Genomic DNA, 20,375 nt, shown 5'->3' on the forward strand with positions numbered 1-20,375 from the left:
GGAGTTCATAATAAACATCACAAACTAAGAAATCTTGGAATGATGTGATAAAGTGAGGGTTTGTTCTCATATCGGGAGTTTCTTCATCACCTTCTCTTGTCATATTCAATTTTACTCCCATTCAAACTTAAAAGTATTGATTTCACTCAATATGTTTTTAATTAGAATTTCGATATTTGGTTTAACCATATCAATTGCCTCAATGATTGATATCACTGTTGGTTCTTCAAAGCGAAACAATCTTATTTTTATGTCCTTGAAATACTTCATCAGCATTTTCAATGGGGTATCCAAGTATCTGCTCTTCATTCTTCTTGTGTTTGTGTGATTGAAGGTGTTTCTTATAACTCTCTTTTAAGACATCCTTAGAGCAGACATCACAATATTTTGTTTCTCATTCAAGTGGAGATATTTATTGGAATAGATTGAATGTGTGTTTGTGGGTTTGAAGATGTTTGTTATAATATTTATATTCATGATTCCAAACATCGCAATACGTTGTTTTCACCATATTTACAGAGTATACCTTTACTTAAAATAAAATTTTCTTGATGAAAATCTTGTGGTAATTTATATATTTTTAATTAGTCTCTTTGATGGAGACTGTTTAAGGTTAAAGATCTTGTTTTTCAATTTTTTAGTTAGTCTCTTGGAAGGAGGTTGTTTAAGGTTAAAGACCATGTTTTTCATTTATTTTTAAATTTATCATTTTGTCTTTTGTAATTCCTGTGAAAAAATGAACCAAGGATTTCTTCTTCCTTTAAAATCATAATTTGTAAGAACTTTCCATCAACGATTTTTAAAAGTTCATTCGACCACTTCTTTATATAACCTTTTTCATAATATATCTAAACATCCTGGGGGTGTAAAATTTTATAGCAGAGGCTGTAAGGTCCAACCCTAAAACAGCCTCGTACACAGGTTGGCTCCCAGACTATAATGACTTTTCCATCAATATATTCTTATGACATCACCAATCTTAAACTTTGGATTTCTCAGATTAATCTCCTTTTCATCATCTAATTTTGTAAATATTTCTATTGATTTTTAGATCCTCGTGGAGGATCTCTAAGTCTTACTCATGTTGTTGTTCTTGTGGACTTTTTTGTTTCACAGCCTACAGTTTTCATCGAAACTTCCTGAAACTTGGCGTATATATGTAAAAATACCCTGCACAGACAGTAACGATCTCCGATTTTGAAAATTCCTCCTAGAAAAAAAGTTATGATGTCAAAATATCTCTGCTAATTGAAATCGCCTAAAAAATTATCTCCGAAACTAGGCAAGCTTTTTGAATTCTGTTTGCGGGAATCGAACAGGGCATTAGCAGAGATGAATTACCGCACATATGATACATCACTATGACGTCATGTCAATTTTTATGACATCATTCCTATTTTTTGACATTTTTTCTTTTTTTGTTTCATAGCCTACAGTTTTCATTGAAACTTCCTGAAACTTGGCACATATATGTAAAAAATACTCTGCGCAGACAGTAACCATCTCCGATTTTGAAAATTCCTCCCAGAAAAAAAGTTATGACGTCAAAATACTCCGCTAATGGAAATCGCCTGAAAAATTATCTCCAAAACTAGGCAAGCTTTTTGAATTCTGTTTGCGGGAATCGAACAGGGCATTAGTAGAGATGAATTACCGCGCATATGATACATCACTATGACGTCACATCAATTTTATGACGTCATTCCTATTTTTTGACATTTTTTGTTTCATCGGATCTTCGTGAAACTTGCCACGTATATGTAGAAAGTCCACGCGCAGGCAGTAACCATCTCCGATTTTGGAAATTCTTCCTAGAAAAAAAGTTGACGTCATAATATCGCTGCTTATGGAAATCGCCTATAACATCATCTCCGAAACTAGGGAAGCTGTTTGAATTTTGTTTTCAGGAATCAAGCCGAGCATTAGCACAGATAATTTATCGCAAACCTGATACATCACAATGACGTCATAATCGTTTTTATGACGTCATCATTAAGAGGACGAGGATCTTAGCTCATTTGAGCTTGTTAAGGCAACAGTCAATTCACAGGATTCAGAGTACTAAGGCCAGGAGGATGGGTAAGATAATTGAAGATGAGATGGGATAACTGTGCATTAGAGCAGGTTTTTTGTGGAAGAATTCACAGGCTGAAATAATATCAGGGGTGGTCGATATACGAGACCAGTCATGGAGTGCAATGGCTGCTTGCAGTCCCTCCCAGTTTTCCTGAGTGAACGCTGAGGCTGCTCTCTGAGAATTGTCAGAGAGATGTTGACCTTCACAACCACATGATCAGATGAGCCAATTGGGGCAGAGGACAAGCAAGATGCATTGGCGGGGAAGTTAGTCATCATGAAATCCAGTTGCAAAGATTTGCCACTGGGAGAAATCCAGGTTGGAAAGTTCACAGATTGCATCAGTCCCATGGAGTCACAGAAGTCCATCGCAGAAGTGCCATGGCTGGTGAAATAGGTACCAACACCCAGCCAATTTGCATGGTAACAATTGAAGTCACCCCATATGAGAAAGTAAGAGTTGAGATGAGTGGTTAAATGTTGGTCCATCTCCAGAGAGAGACAGAGACAGAGACAGAGACAGAGACAGAGACAGAGACAGAGACAGAGACAGAGACAGAGACAGAGAGACAGAGAGACAGAGAGACAGAGAGAGAGAGAGAGAGAGAGAGAGAGAGAGAGAGAGAGAAAGAGAGAGAAAGAGAGAGAGAGAGAGAGAGAGAGAGAGAGAGAGAGAGAGAGAGAGAGAGAGAGAGAGAGAGAGAGAGAGAGAGAGAGAGAGAGAGAGAGAGAGAGAGAGAGGGAGAGAGAGAGAGAGAGAGAGATGGAGATGTCACTGTTGGGAAGATGGTACAACACAGCCAAACATGAGGTGGGAGTGGAGGGGAAGTCACAGCCAGAGGCATTCCTCGGGTTTGGGAGGTGTAAGCGCAGTTCATGGAAAGTGAGAAATGGAGTTCTTCATGTTCAGTGCAACTTAGCCGCCACGATGAGACACTAAGGACTCAGGGACGTCCTGTGGGAAGAAGAAATCTGCTAAACAAATAATGTCCGGTTGAGAAGGGGTAGGACAAGGGGAGATCAGATTGGTGGATGGGAAGAGGGGGGTGGTGCTGATATGGAGGGGACCATGAACGGACGTGAAGGGGAAATTTTATTGTCGTGTGCATATAGCCTTTGAAAAATTGACATTTCAGGATTCCCAGACCAGATAACCTCTGACAGACTTCATGGGTGGTGGTGGTGGTGGTGAGAATATTTTTGTTGAAGGGATGGAGGAAAATTCAGCCCGAAGTGAAAGAAAGCTGGATGAATTAAGCGTTTGGGAGTGAGGAGGTTTTCAGAAATACGTTTTGTCAAAGAGAAAAGGAAGAGATTTTACTAAAGAAAAAGAATGAATGGGTTGTTCCTGATGGGGGTTTTTAAAGATACATTTTGGAAGCATTGTTTTGTTTTAATGTTGTGAAGAGATTTTAAGGAAGAGAAACGTTGTATTCAGTGAAGATTCTGTTCTTAGAAATCGAGAATAAGAGGGGATATGGAAATGAATAACAATACAGATATTAGAGTTTGGATTTTTCCCCCAATGTTGTTGTTGTTGTTGTTGTTGTTGGTTGTTGGGTTTTTTTTGTTTGTTTTTTTTCTGAGTAAAGAAGGAGAGATATGTTGTTTGTATTTTTGAGTGAGGTGGGGATATGGATTAAGCCGAGAGATCAGAAGTACCAATACCTGGGATAAAAGGAGCGAAAACGAGGGGCGAAAAATGGAGGGGAAGCACACTGAACTATCACCAGTAGTAGGCCCAACTCGACTTGGAAGACAAATTAAACGACTCAACACAACAGGGTATGGTTTGGAACAGAAAAATTGACAAAAAACATGAACAGCAAAACAGGAATAAAATTAAAACAGTAAAACACAATCTAACTGGTCCAGGGAATTTAGCTTCGATGAACTGGTAGGACCGAGAGCCAATCAGTCATCCAGGTGTACCTTGAGACAAAATGATGTGAAAATAACAAGGATGACATACCTACGATGGTGGCAGGAATTTATTTTACATGTAGATCTCTTATTGAATGAGTTACACCATTTCGTCCCAACCTCACTTGTGTCATGTACAGGTTTTTGCAGTGATTGTGTTTGGCTGCATCTCGAACGAGGGCTACATCAGCTACACAGGTTCTCCTGAACTCACGTGCATCTTCAACCAGAATGAAGACGCTTGTCGTTTTGGCGTCACCATCGGGGTCATCGCCTTTTTCGCTAGCCTCTGCTTCTTCTTGCTTGACATTTACTTCGCGCAAATCAGCAGCGTGAAGGACAGGCGGAATGCTATCATATTGGACATGGCGTTTTCAGGTGTGTTGTAAAGTTGCACAAGTCATCCAAATGACACTGCTGAACTCACATGCTTGTCCCACGTTCTTGTTATTCCCTCCTTGAGGCAGAGGCCTCGAATGATACACTAATTGGCGGTTATCAATTTATATATTAATTTAATGAAAACCTTGATTGTAACATTGTTACGGACGTTGCCTCTGGATAACTCCAAGAGGACGGCGTGTCTTCGAGTGACCACAGACGTCGTCTACAACCCTTATTTCCGGCCGGATCTTTGTGCACAGTCAGTTAACCATGATGGTGAGTTAAGCAAGACAGATAGAGAACCATGTCCGGCAACTATGCCCAGTTAATTAATTGGCTGAGCACACCAATGCCGCCTGCCACATTTTGTGGGCTCTCATTACAATTATAATATTGGTCCAATCGCCCTGGGAACGCTATTTCAGATCAACCACAAGCAGGATAAATCAGGACACATTCAACAGTTGAATGAATTTATAACAGCAGTAAAAGAGCAAGAAATGTTGGAAGGAATGACAATGGAGAGAATCAGTGAGAAATGGTGGGAATATTGAAATGAGAGAAAATAGCGAGAAGAAACCACAATGCAATAAATGGTGGGGAAATTCAGAAGAGAGAGAAAATGGCAGGACAAATTAGACACAGCATCACAAGCAATTTAAGAACATATACAAACACATGTACATTTTCCCTTCCCACGACACGAATACACCCGCCGCAGAACACTTGCAACAATTATTTGCCACAAAATATGCGACTGGATCCAATACACCTGAAGAATGACACAGAGAGTTTGGGAACGGGGTAGATAATGTAGAGGTTGAGCGTTGCGAAAGAAAGGGGTCTGGAACACGCCCCAGCGAACCTGCGATCTCTCTGGCAGAAGCGACTATTACCTGGCAGAAGCGACAGCCCAGCACCTGAATCCACTCCTTGCACCACCTGCCTCCCCATCGACGGTAGCGTTCCGATGTTCGGGAACACCGCTGTGGCCCCATCCGACCCACGCAATGCTCTGCAAGGCTTGTCCTTCCAACATGAGGGATGTTGGCGTTTTAGGAAGGCAGCACAGAACTATTCTAGCATCGAGCTGTGGAGTGAATATGTGGGAAAATGTTAGTGACCGTTTTTACAGCCATTTTTCCCTGCTGTGCAGGGGTTTGGCTTTTTCTTGAGGCAATGTTTTTTTTATGGCCGGATGCCCTTCCTGACGCCAACCCTGGTCGCCTCTTACGACACACAGGGATATGGTACACCTATTCTAACCGGGGCATACACCAGGACCAGTACACTGGTACTCATTCCGCCAACCTCGGAAGGATGACAGGCTGAGTCAACCCCCTGGTGTTAATTCAGCAGCCAACGGGGCTTGAACTCAGGACCCTGGGATCCCAAGCCGCCACCCTAACCACTAAGCAAACACCAGGCTTATGTGGGAAAATGATGAGGAAGACAATGCGCTCTGGTGTGAGGGAGAGTACATAGGGAAATGTGTGCATGAGAATACTAAAAGCGTGAGGTGCGAAAGGAAACAAAAAGTTGCGAACTCCATTCTATGAACTCGAACTGTGACTGGGAAAACCTCGTGAGGGCTCTCGAACTCCATGCCCTGAGGCGGTGAGAAAGAGAAAGAGAAAGAGAAAGAGAAAGAGAAAGAGAGAGATATGCTGTGCTTTGTCCTGTTATCTTCCTCCTGCCCCCCCTCCCCTTTCCTGGCCATGCCAGACATGCCTCACAGTAAGGGGGGGGAGGGCGAGGGGGTGGAATCTGCAAGTCCTTTCCAGCAGCTTCTGTCTCTGCCTCTATCGCCTTGTGATCATGATTGTGATTGTGGTTGTTGCTCTTCTGCAGCTGGCAAGAAATCAAGTGAATGGGTTTGTGAGTCGTTTTGTAATGCAAGTGAATGGCCGAGAGTGCTGTAAATGAAAGAGACAGAAAAACAGAGATAGAGATATAGAAAGGTGGAAGAGGGGGGGGGGGGGTGAGGGAGGAACAGACCCTTCTGCCGCTTACATGTGCAGCGCATATCTATCGCATGAATATGATTTCTTAATTTCTAAACATAATGCTGTAACATTACTTTGTTACTAGTTACGTGTGTGTGTGCTTTTACTCTCTCCACCCAGAGTCATGACGGTCACACTATTTTGAGAATGTCAATTGTCAATTTTATAACTGTTACGTCACAACTATTCTACAAACGTCGACTTTTGGAACTTTTGATCGAGCCATTTGCAGACAGGACAACACCTGACATGATGCAGTCTTCTAGGGTCGGCTCCAGAACGACGGGTTCAGTTTATACAGTTTTTGTCCATCCCACAAATCGAATCCCAAACCACAAATTAAAAAAGCAAGGTAGTTAACACCTGAGATAAATAATACATGAGTTTTCACTGACTCCCCAAACAAATTACAAATTATTGGTCTAACCTAAAGGGGCACTGCATCAGCCACACAGCTCTTCATATTCTGGTGCTCTGCCTGAAAGCAGGTCCAGTACTGCAGAAGCAGTTTCTTGGCAAGGGTCATGCTGGGTGGTTTGTTGTTGCCTTCGCAGCAGTAGTTAGGGCAGGAATTTAAAATGTGTTCAGGGTGCTGGCACTAGCTTGCCTCCTGTTCACGAAGTACATCATGTGATCTTTAAAGGGGAACTGAAACGCTCAGACCACCTTGACGCTAATTTATTGTTTGATTGTGGATCGGGCCTACAGAATGTTTGCTTTTGTGCTCAGAACATGTTATAGTCCGGGAGCCAACCGATCAAAATTAAAAAAAAATTGCCCGGTCTGCTATAAAATTTTTGTGTTGATTTTCATAAAGAGACACCCTTTGAGTATATGAAAACCAATGTTGGCAATGGTGAAACTCTTGCGCAACAACACAGTCAACACTTTTGCGAGCCCCCTCTGATAACAAAATGTTGGCAAAAGCGAAGATGTAGGATGGGGGTAGGGGTAATTCATATTGTCCTAAAATCATAACCACTAAACCTATATACACAAATGACCCCTCATATTAAAGAGGAGTTCATTTCCTATATCACAATTGGTGTAGATTTAACCTACCTTCAATTGACAAGGTTATATGTCAAACAACAAAAGATTTATGTAACTCAGAAATGCTTGACTATCAATGGGGTCAGGAACAAGAACATACTTTTACATGCCATGGTTTTAAGGAAGATAAAATTAGAAATGGATTAACACAATATTGTGACATGAAACATCCTCTTCAGAGGAAGAGTCACTCTCTGAAACAACTCCACCACATGAACCTCTCTGACCAAGGCATATGCATGTCACTCAGCAAGGCACAGCAGCCTTTTTGCATGAACATCGTTTCAGACATTTGGATAATTTGCACATGCAAGACACCGTTTTGTCTATGTTTGGCTTGGCTGGCTTAGACATGAGAATTGGGACCAGTTTTCCATTGATAAGGGTTCTGCCAAATGTTGTGGCTGGGGGAAGTGCTCGGTCACTGAGATGTGCACGTCTATACAGAAGCAATTGATACAATGCTCTTAAAACAAGGAAGTAAAACGCATCTTCTGTTGCTGGCAGTGACCTAAGGTCTAATTTTGAAGAGACAAACATATGCTGCCTGAGGGTATCCAAACAGCTGAACCCTTTTTGGCCATGCAGAGCAGTCCAGTATACTCTGGCCTCATCAATGACACATTCTGTTGCTGCCATTTCACTATCTCTTCCAAAATCAACAAGGTGGGGAAGGTTTCCTATCAGTCCCAGAGAAACCTGTGCCGCTCTTCTTTTCACAGGAACACAGGCATCATCCCAACTGACTGGAAGAGGGGCCTTGTTGTCCCTCTCTGGAAAGGGAAGGGTGATCGCCAAGACTGCAAAAACTACCGAGGGGTGACGCTGCTCTCAGTGCCGGGCAAGGTCTTTGCTCGGATAATTCTTGATAGGGTTTGCCACCATCTGCTTGAGCACCAGCGTCCAGAGCAGTCAGGCTTTACACCAAAGAGGTCAACGATTGACCGTATCCTTGCACTTCGTGTCCTCACCGAACACAGACGAGAGTTTCGGCAGGGGCTGCTTGCAGCCTATGTTGATCTCTGTAAAGCGTTCGATTCAGTGAATCGGGATGTCCTCTGGAGGATTCTTGGTCTTCGTGGGGTGCCACCGAAACTGATCGATCTGATGTCTGAACTCTACTCTGGTACTGAGAGTGCTGTGAAGTGTGGTGGTACCATCTCTGACTTATTTCCAGTTGTTACTGGAGTTCGTCAGGGATGTGTACTTGCCCCCACACTTTTCAGCACTTGTATGGACTGGATTCTAGGGAGGATGTCGGAGAGATCAAGTTGCGGTGCATCGTTTGGCAATGTCAAGATCTCAGACCTTGATTTTGCAGATGATGCAGTCATCTTTGCGGAGACTTTAGACATCCTCTTGGGGGCCCTCGAGGTGCTGAATGAGGAGTCGGAGCCGTTGGGATTACGGATTTCTTGGGTCAAAACTAAGATCCAGGCTTTCGGTGACATCTTGGATGCTGCTGTCCTGTCTGTGTCTGTTTGTGGTGAGGATGTTGAGGTCGTGGAGAGATTCACTTACCTTGGCAGTGATATTCATGTCTCCGCAGGTTGTGAGCCGGAGGTCAATAGACGTCTGGGTCGGGCCTGGGGAGTCATGGATTCACTGGATCATGGGGTGTGGCGCTACCGGTACCTGTGCGGGAGGACGAAAGTCTGAGTCTTCAGGTCCTTGGTACTTCCAGTCTTGCTCTATGGGTGCGAGACTTGGACTTTGACCAAGGATTTGAGACGGAGACTTAATTCCTTTGGTACCAGGTCTCTTCGGAGAATCCTTGGCTATCGCTGGTCGGATTTTGTGTCCAACGAGCGGTTGCTGAGAGAGACTCGGATGAGATTTGTTACCTGCATAGTCCGTGAGCGTCAGCTGCGGCTGTATGGACATGTGGCTCGTTTTCCTGACGCTGATCCTGCTCACCAGATTCTCTCAGCGAGGGAGTCTCATGAGTGGGAGGCCAGTGGGCCGACCACGTGCCTCATGGTTGCAGCAGGTTGACCATCATCTCAAGGAGATGGGGATGGGCCTGGCATCTGCCTGGGGGATGGCCAGACGGAGGCCCCTGGAGTACCGGCGGAAAGTGGACGCAGCGACGCGCTGTTCTGGCACATGCTCCCATACCTGACCTGACCTCTTCTTTTCCCCTTCTGAATGGGTAGCTCACTGTGTCACATCCACACAACACATATGTGCACAGAAGTGTAGCTGCGACATCAAGAGGATTTTCTGGTACTTCTTGCTCAACACTTCTACCAGCTCATGAATAGGTAGGTATTGATTCTGCCGTTGTATCCAGAGTTCTTGCAATGTGTTCAAGCAGCAGAAGTGATATATAGACAGCATAATTATGTCTGTATCTGTTGCATGCACAACAGCTCGATGGTGATCAAGATATTCCACACAATACGCAAGATGAGCAATAATCCTTGTGTCTGCCTCTTCATGTTCTTCACAAGGTAAGTCCAGAACTGAACTTGATGCTGATGTGATGGAAAGAGTGTGACCTTTGTTTTCCATCATACTACCAAGAATGATGGTCACTCCATCCGGAATAGCTTCAGGACTCTCACAAAGGGAAGTGCCAATGAAGTTCTGAAGATTTCCTTTATTTCTTGGATTCTTCATGAATAAATTCCAGTCCGGAATTTCTAGACTCTTGGATGGTGAGAATTGTCTTGCCTGGTCTGTCTGGTTTCTCCTCTGCTGCTCATCACCCTTCAAAGTATGGCTATCATCAAAATCATACTGATCACCAATGATGTTGACACAGTTGCACATTTCAGGTTTCAACTGCAGGATACACCTGCTTGCGAAGATACAGCTGGGGAAGTTCACCAAATGTTTTCGCACCCATTTTTTGGTATTTATTTACAAATGCCATTGTGTCTACCAGATAAACTGTGTATAGGTCACTCTGTGGTAATGATGGCAGCTGTAAAACAACATCCTGCTCAGCTTCAGCAATTAGCACTGCCACGAAATCAGACTCGTTGCCTTTGCGCATTACAACCCCCTGTGCTAAGCGTGGATCAACCTCAAACAGGGATGATGGATAGTCTGTCCACTCATGGGAAAATGCAATCTGTCTTGTGACTGGGTCGGCATCTCGATAGAAACACAGCACACGTGTAGTTGCAGTCTCATCTTGATAGATCCTGATTAAACTCTGTTTCCTTGATGGTTTTGATTTCTTCTGTGAGGAGAAAGTTACCAGCTTCAGTGGTTCAATCTTAATAGAGACCACCTCTTCTGCTTTCATAATGGCTTCCATGCCCTTAGCTTGAGCATGGACCAAGTCTTTTGAAGCAGCCTTCTCACTAGTTGCTCTATTGAGCAGAACCACTTGGTTGTTACACTGGAATGGGTTTATCATCTGCTGGCATATCACTTTCTTGATCTCCTCAACATGCATATGTTCTTCTGTTGCCTGCTTCTGTGTTTCTCCATGATGAGTAGATTCCTGTTGGCCTAGATTAGCCATAGACTTTATGTTCTCTGATACAGCTGTGAGAAATGGTGCTGTTTTCACATATTTATCTCGAGCAGCTGGTGCCTGAGATATGCGTTTGAACAGAGATGTCTTCCCTTCATTGTTGTATGTCTGCTCCAGGGCCATGTCACTCCAAACACCATTGAATTTTCCTTTGGAAGAGTGAACTGTGAAGTACCCAACCTGGATCCAGCAAACCTTAACCGAACTGTGTTCAATAGAGTAAGAGGATTTTGGGGGTAGGGGTAACTTTGGTTGACAAAAATGTTAATTTTCTCTTTAAAAATTGATAGAACTCAATCAAATTTGCTGTTTTAATTAGCCATGGATACCATGTTCATATCACATTAAGAGAAATTAGTATTCTAATGCAGCATCTGCCTATGATAAGAAAAGTTCTAAAGGCCATCTTCAAAAAACGTTATTTTTAAGGCATTTTTCACAAAATTATGTACTTTTACGAGGTTTACTTTCACAAAGGCAATTTTTTTTGTCATTTTACAATGCACTGATTGAATTCTTACATTTAGTTCACATTTATTTTTCATGAATGTGATTTTTTTATTTTTTTAGAAATTTTATTGACAATTGCTGTTTTATCAAATTTTTCAAATCTTCCTCAAACAAAAACGGCCGCCAAAATTTTTCGCAAGAGCTTATGAATTGCCAACATTGGTTTTCATGAACTGCAAACATATATCTAAACATCCTGGGGGTGTAAAATTTTAAAGCAGAGGCTGTAAGGTCCAACCCTAAAACAGCCTCGTACACAGGTTGGCTCCCGGACTATTACAGACCGCTGTTATGAAACAAGGGAGATGGCTAGATCTTGTGGTTATCCACCACAGTTGAGAAAGGATGACATACCCATGATCAAGTGGAGGAAATAGCCGTCGGTCGCTCAGAACTGTAATAACATCTCTACCCAGCTACCAGCAAAGGTACACAGATGATTTGAGCAGTGACTCAAACACCTGTTGCCATTGCCCGGAAGCCCCCAATCAACCATCACCCCCACAATCCTACACCCGCCTCCACTATCTCCCATAACCTACACAATACCCATCACCACCCCTCACCTGCTACACCATCTCCCATCAACCATCACCCCGACAATACCCACCTCTACACCTCACCCCCTCCCGATTCCCCCATCAACCATCACCCCCACAATACCTACCAACATCCCACACCCCCATCCCCCAACAACGATCACCCCCACAATAGCACTACCACTACAATAGCGAGCAACACTCCCCCCTCCACTAGGGCGGGACATCAACACCTCACAGACATGATGGTGGGACACGGCACGGACACTAACACAAATGGCGTCTGGGGAAAGTATGAAACGGGACGATTCCGTAACATACAATACACCTGGCCAGCCTGCAACAGTGGGACAAAGCATTCTTTGCCCATTTTGTCCACGGTGTCCAAATGTGCTTGGCGGTGTCGGCTATTGGGCGATGACGGGTATGTCTGCTCGAGTAATATGTAAACTGATTTATCAATAAATACAAAATCCCTCCCTTATAAACCGTCAAAAAATCCAAACCTACCAATCTCTCATGAACATATGAGCAGCGTTTTCTTCTTCATGAACACTTCCACCTTCTTCCTCTGAATTGCTCGCACAAGGCTCGAAATGATACAGCTCTGCTCTCCCCCCCCCCCCCCCCGAAAGCGTTTCCATTACTAATTTTGTCTCCAACCGTTCCTTCAAACCACTGATCAGTTTCAACATTCTGAAAACCATCAGAGTTGCTGATGACGGTGGAATCAGAATCAGAATCTGAGCGCGAGCGACATCCACGGTTTCTGAATGTAAAACCACCATTCACATCAAGATGGCTTCCAGATGTGACATCACTGGCAAAATCGAAAATCGACACTCCAGGGGAAATTTCAATTTTTTCCCCCTTTAAATTAGACTGTGATTCATGATTCTCAATGGTTTTCAGAAAAACAAAATTTGTGTTTGGGTTCCCCTTTATTATTCGCCAATGAATGCTGGCAGATGAGACACCCAGTTTAACGTCAACCTGAAGGACGGCACACACATTGATGAATAACCCTGCCTGTGAAACACCGGGATGCCAGTTTATAGCTGGGTCGGGATTCAAACCTAGGATAAACAGCGAAGAGGTGTGTGTGTGTGTGTGTGTGTGTGTGTGTGTGTGTGTGTGTGTGTGTGTCTGTGTGTGTGTGTGTGTCTGTGTGTGTGTGTGTGTGTGTGTGTGTGTGTGTGTGCATATCTCTAGGCCATCCTTCCAGCCCCCTCCCCACACAATGCACACCTAAATTTTGTTTCACCATTCAAATTTTTCCCACACACACACACATCAGCATATTTTCCCATCCCAAATTCTGCCAGAATAAGAAGAGGGAGGAGGAGAAAGACGCATCCTACCTTACATACCAATTTAATCCATTTCAAATTTTGTGTATCATTCCAATTCTTCTCTATATAATTTACACGTCAATTTACCCAGAGTCCTAAATCTGCTCTGCTACTATTAACCATCAGTCCATTACTGCCACTGCCCTATGTCACCTACCATTTGCCTTGGTCAGCTCTATTGCCATTAACCTTGCTGACTCGCTTGGACCTGTCACTGCCCCTGGCACCAAGGTGGGTCCTGGGCCTAATACCACTGTCTACGAGGGCCCCCACCTTTTCTCAAAGGTTCCCTGAGCTGACACCATTGCCCATGCCGACCCCTGCCTTTCTTCCAAGGCTTATGGGTACAGCACAACTATCCACACTGACCCCCTCGTTTCCTCCTCAGCCTCTGCCAAGCCCAGGATCACCACAGATCCTGGCGTTGGCCCCACCTTTCCTTCTCGGCTGTCAGCCGGCTCGGCTCTTGTCATGAAAGAAACCTCTGTCTCTGCAGGGTCTTACCCTGTCCAATTCATAAAGTGTCAGGACTCACCTATCTGACAGGTGGTGTTTCTCCCTCCCCTGCACAGCTATACTCACAGTGCCTGCAGCACTGCACTCACTCCACTCACACTCTGTCTATTCACACCTCACTCAGGGAAGTTTCAACCCAGGTGTTCCCTACCTGTGAGCTACACTTATCTTTGCACCATGAGTGTGTACTGCCACATATCTGTCGAAGACTACCTGCTCCTCCAGACAGTCACACAACTCTGCCAGGTCACCACACCTCGTATTCTCCTCTAGCTGCTCCTGCTGGGCCTACAAGCACCCAAACACATCAACCCCCATTTTTCCAGGGGCAGACAACCCATTTTCTCCTTCTCTAGCTTGGAGGCAGGGACTACACAATATCAGCTTCCTTGTGGTCTTTCCTGCAATCACCCCTCTCTCCCTCCCTTGGTCTCTCCTGTACATTTCCCCCATGGTCCTTGCACCAACTGTGGCCTTTTCTACACTACACCCATGGTCTCAATACTTCTGCACCTCTCTATCTTCTCCAATACAAGTCCCACAGGTTGTAACAAATTACACCCCATGGGCTCTGTTACACTAAACCCCATGGGCTCCACATCTCCCCTCCCCCCTCCCAACCCCATGGCCTGTACAGCACCTCCAATGGGTTTCACTTGGCCCTCTTCGGGCTGTATTACGACACTGCCCACGGGGTCTACACTGCTGCTTTCCACGGGGTACTCTACGTTTTCCACCACTGGGATGTCAACCTTTTCTGCTCTCGCCGTCTCCGATGGGGTCTCTGCTTTACTTTGCACTCCAGTCTCTCCCTGCCAGTGCTGCATTGATGACCGCCATTCCACTCATCCAACCCTGATGCTCAACTTTACCTCAACCATCATTTTGTCTTGATCGGCTACCATTTGCTGCTGTTCATCTGCTATTTTTTTTCTGGGCAGCCACCATTTTATCTTGAGCGGAATGGGCCACTTTTAAATTGGCTGTCATTTTAGCTTAGTTGGTCCCACTGGTCTCTATTTTGGCCCCAATGTTTCTGATCATGGGCACTAATGAGGCCAGGTCGTCACCCTTGTCCTTGGGAGCCCTGGTACTCAGGACTGGCCTGCTTTGTGAGGCCAAGCTGCTGTAGATTGCCTCTACTTCACCCTTTTAAGATACCCCCACCTCCATTTCTAACAATGTCGCTCTTTTGGTGCTCATCCTCCATAATATTTTGTTTATTATCCTGCACACGAAGCACAAAGCGGAGTTAAGCAATTGGTTCATCCTGTCTGTCCACGGATGTGTCTAAGATCGAGGAACTATTTCATTTCACTGAAATGTTATCTTTTGAACACTAGAACATGAATCGCAGCATGAATTGGAACACAAACCTGCAGTTTAGCAGTAACTTGGCTCTGAATTTGGCAAATTGTATGGAATCTCATCTGGAGCATGCACGCATACAGAGGGCGAAAGTAATTGTTTAACTCTGTCTGCCTGTCCGTCTGGCAGTCAAACAAAATTGAAAATCATTCCAAACAAGGAACTTACTTTGGTTAGGGATGTCAAAAATGACACAAACAACAGGCACGAAAAACTAATTTAACTTGTTAAATCAGGTGGTGGAAAAGACGGAGCATCCACGGCGGTAAACTTTGAAAAACTGTTTGTTTTTGTTCTACAGCCTTTAAAACCTTTATTTTATTTCAGTTGAAGTATATGCTGTACTTGAACACTGTCGAACACAAATCACCTTGTTGGTATGGTGTTTTGGTGTCGTGGAAATCGTACGAAGGAATGAAGGATTGATGTGAGAAGGAATGAAGGAGAGGAAGGAAGAACCTGAAGTTTATCAGTACTTGGCCAAAATATTAAGCCATTGTACGCCATCATGTCCAATCAAATTTAACAGTCATGCTCTCAGCGTTGTGGAATATCAAAATTCAGACAAAAGAGTGGCTCGTAGGAAATACAGCTTGTGCTCGGAAACGCAAAGCAAAGTTGAAAAGACCATTCCCACGTCCTTTTTCTCAAGACTGCATCGGGTTAAGGTGTTCTTTAAACTCCAGTTTAAAAAGAAACAATTATCCCCTCAACACAGTTTAAAAGAAATTTTGTGCCAAAGAATCGCTCTCAATTTCGAACTTGGGACGTGCATTTCCTTGACACCAATTGAAAAGAGATAGAATTGGGATCATCCCGCTCTTGACAACCAAATTGTACAAAATGAAATTTGGCGAATGGTCTGTTACCCGCTCTTGAACACCAAATTGTAAGTGTTGGGTCTCCCTAATGGGTGATCCAAGACCGCTGGAGATAAACTTCCAAGATGCCGAGCTGAGGTGTTCTGTGCACGTGTGGCAAGCCGCATGTGTAATTGGGTCCGTACACAGAGTCTACGAGCTGGAGTCATGCTCTGGTGCGTAATGGCTCATTCTTCTCCGAGCCCACCTGTGCCGCCATTTTCTTCCTTGCCATTCTCCTTTTCTCATTAATGATGCACGCCCTCAGTGAGCTCTTCCCTCAAGTCACATTGCCAACTTAACTGTCCCTTAGGCTGCAACTCACAAACTCTCGATTTCCATTATGGGCTACCTACCACTCTTTCATGAACCACACTGAACTATACCCAAGGGGCTACAAACCATTCCATCAAGGCCACACTGCAACATTGGTTTCTGCGATTCCTTAAATCGGCATAGCCCTGACATCACATGCCATCGGTCCTGCTCCCGCCGGAAATAACACACGTGTATGAACCATCTCTTTGGAGCGCTTGAAAGATAGCACGTGCGGTTATGCCATTTTGGTCTTGCAAACGCACTGGAGGTAAAAATGCGCAATTGGGAAAAGATTAATGGACACGAAATACAGAGGGGCAAATGAGTAAAAGACAGAAAATGCAGAATGGGGTTTAGGGTGATGGGGAGCTGTCTATATGCATGATCATGGCTGTTGCTAAGCAAGCACTACATGATGCTTTGATTATGAAATAACAATGTAATCAACTCCTTCATTAATCCTGAAGACATTTTCGTGACAATATATCTCAGACATAAACATTTTTTTTAACCACTGTTTCACTCATGTAAACGTTTCTCGTTGGACTATAATCTGGAATTTCTTCAGATTACAGGGAAAATTCATAAAACTGTCTGCAAATGTTTACAAACAAAAATATCCACAAACGAAAGCCAGCTGATGTGGCATTGCTCTTGCTTATGGAGGGTCAAGCTATAGACCATCGTAAACAGGGATGCCTTATTAATTAGGTCATCCATTGAAAGTGTGCAAAATGACTGTTCTACTGTATGTCGTGCACTGCATTTATCATTAGGTCATAATTGAACCAGGACCAGACATAGAATCACTATCTCTCGAGCAGACGATGACAATAAGCATTACCAATCTAAATTCCATCAACGTATCACAAAGGAAAGATACGACCTCAAAATGATGATAACTCAAATTGGGTGAGTGAGATAGGTGAGTCTCTTCTCTTCCTGTAATCACTCATTCTTGATTTAGTTAGCTGCTTACAGAATGCAAGTACAATCCACTTCATCAAATACATAAAGCTTATATTTTCTACCAGATTTGCTTTGATTCCCTGCAGAGCGCATTGCAAAACATGCGAAAATATACACAGTACTGGCAGATGCTAAGGATAGGCAGTCCCTTGAGGGGACAGGGTGTGAGGTCTTGCAGTGAATGCATTAAATCATATAGCTCAATGAAGCTGCTTAATTTGTTCACTTAATATAATTCCCCAAACAGTGGAAAACAGATAAGTTTAATGCTTTCGAAATTACTCATTTTTTAATGTATGTACGAGGAGGGAACATCACCTTGCTTGCTTAAAGTAAATAGGTATATCGGCTGAGTTATAAGACTCATTATTTCTTTAAATTATCAGATTTCACAACAGATTTTGACACTCATTTAGTCGGGACGATATCCGATACTCAAAACCGAAATAACATTTCGATGATATACTTTAATTAGTCCATGAGAGTAGATGGTGGAAAATCGTCTCATTTCATGCATGAAATCACTCCAAGCTCATAATTTGAAAACTTATAGTGCTTACAAAAGCGATGTATACAATGATTCATAGCTATGGTGAACAGGCATTTAATATGAGTGAGGAAAGTGAAGAAAAAATACTTAATCGTAAAGAAATCGTTGTGGCCTGTTCCAAGTCAAGGCATGGTTGAGCAGGCCAAAAACATGGCGACTTCAGACCCCAGCGAGGTTACCAAGGAAACGCCTTTAGACCCAGAGAGCGAGGTGGCCGAGGATCGCCTGATGAAGGATATAAATAAATAATGCCTTTAATGATCTTCAAAAGTGGTGTTCAAAAGGGGATCTTAATAAACCCAACCACCAAATTTTCACTCCTGCACTTCCGTAGAGTTTTCTTAGTATGCATGCAAAGATTCAGGCTGCGAGGTTTTATCGTTTTGGAGTTATGGAGGAGACACACACACACACACACACACACACACACACACACACACACACACACACACACACACACACACACACACACACACACACACACACACACACACACACACACACACACACTGCCTTTTATTCGTATAGATGTCCATACTTGGGATGCATTCCAGTATCTACTTGCAGTCTGCACACATTCTCCACTCGTGTGTGTGTGTGTACGGTATATATCTACCTATACATACATATATATATGTATGTATATATATATATATATATATATATATATATATATATATATATATATATATATATAGTTACGAATTCGCGCACGCCAGCGTGCGATCGGCCGCGTACCTCTAATCGCAACCGCGTCACCCACCGGACAGACAATTCAGTCGTGACTTTCCGGAGCCAACGCCGGAACCCTGTCACGGGTGGATCTTCAACCCCACCACGGCCGTGCCAATTGTCTACCCGCGCAAGATTGGGTCACTCGCCGAATTCGATATACCTAAGTACCTGCGCGGGGAGCCGACCGGGCAGCCGCACCTCGACGCAGGTCGGCATGGGACACGAACCGCTTAAGCAGTCCGTTCCGTTCTGCAGTGATAACCGAGCGGGTATTATCGCCGTCCTTGCCGGATCCGATTCTATTTAACGGGTGTTTGAAACCTCACTATTTATTCCGCAATGCAAGATGGCATTTCAATGTGGGGAAAGGAGGACGCGACGAACGGGGTACATTTGAACAAAGCACATATATTTTACACGTACACATATACAGTCAATCATGCATACAGGCAAACAAAAGCAAGCAAACACTACGACCGAATATGGTTATTATTAATGTACAGTCACTTCACAATTTTTACTTGTCAGGATACGGCGCCACAAGATTCACTCAAAAGGAAGGAAAGGGCCACTCTCATAGACGAGAGTGGCAGACAGGGTCAGTGGACCTTTATAGTGCGCGAGCCTTGGTTGACCGAATGGGCTCGCGAGACCGATGCGGCTTACCCGCACCCTCGTGGTGCGACGATGGGCAGGTCGCGACGTCTGCTCCCCACGGCCACCAGGACAGCCGCGCCTGATTGCGGCCTTGCGACGATGGGCAGGTCGTGACGTCTGTTTCCCACGGCCACTAGGACAGTCGCGCCTGATTGCGGCCTTGCGACGATGGGCAGGTCGTGACGTCTGTTTCCCACGGCCACTAGGACAGTCGCGCCCGATTGCGGCCTTGCGACGATGGGCAGGTTGTGACGTCTGTTTCCCACGGCCACTAGGACAGTCGCGCCTGATTGCGGCCTTGCCAAGGCGAGGTGATCCGGGCCCCGGCTGGCAACGCGGTTTGAGAGGAACGAACGGGTCTTTGAGTGCTCTGTCAGAGTTGATGCTCTATAAGCGTTGATGCTCGATAAGAGTTGATGCTCTTACGACCCCGTCCGCTCCTCAGCGATGCGCGAACTGTGCCGAGGTCCGATCACCTCAGACTGACTTGGCACTGGCAAGCTCTCCCCGGCTGTAGTCTCCACGCAGCTCATTGGCTTTTCACGACTGACTCTCTCCAGACTTCGGGCTCCACTCGGCTCTCCGACCCCTCCAGACTGCCTGAACCGGTGCTCTGCACGGCCTTTTATAGGGCTGGGAGACGAGATCTGATCTCCACACTCTCACCTCTGACCTCTGCCCGGAAAGCGGACGTGGTAGAGATCACCAGCCCTCTGGATTCGATTCTCCGAGAGCGAAGCTTCCACACAGAGCGGACGTGGTAGAAATCAACACCCTTCGACCCCCACAGGCCCCGCCCCTTTCTCTCCTGTGATCCGTTTTTTGAGGTGAAGCTTCCACACAGAGCGGACGTGGTAGAAATCACCAGACTTGCGCTCACAACGAAACCTCCCGCGTCGGTTTGCAGCGACGCTGTTCGCTGGGGACTCACCGCAGCTGGTGCAAAGATGGCGTCGTTTCGGAGACGAAGGTGAGGCGATGTTTGTGGCGTGGAGATGTTGATGGTTGCTGGCGGAGTGGTGAGGATGGCGTGGCTGTTGAGAGGCAGGTGTGGTTGTGGTTGGTGTTG

At 44.7% G+C, this 20,375-nt stretch overlaps 1 protein-coding gene across 1 annotated transcript in view; it reads left to right on the top strand.

The window, feature by feature from the left end:
- The window catches only part of LOC147021166 (synaptogyrin-1-like), a 54,901-nt gene that overhangs the window by 17,017 nt on the left and 17,509 nt on the right, over nt 1-20,375 (top strand). The window contains exon 2 of the mRNA XM_085891010.1: nt 4,140-4,377. Within this exon, the coding sequence (XP_085747136.1) occupies nt 4,140-4,377 (238 nt within the window). The remainder of the gene's footprint in view (nt 1-4,139; nt 4,378-20,375) is intronic.

Source organism: Eptatretus burgeri, chromosome 8, assembly GCF_056783735.1.
Source record: "Eptatretus burgeri isolate ZD-2024b chromosome 8, Ebu_testis_v1, whole genome shotgun sequence".
NCBI classification, from domain to species: Eukaryota; Metazoa; Chordata; class Myxini; order Myxiniformes; family Myxinidae; genus Eptatretus; species Eptatretus burgeri.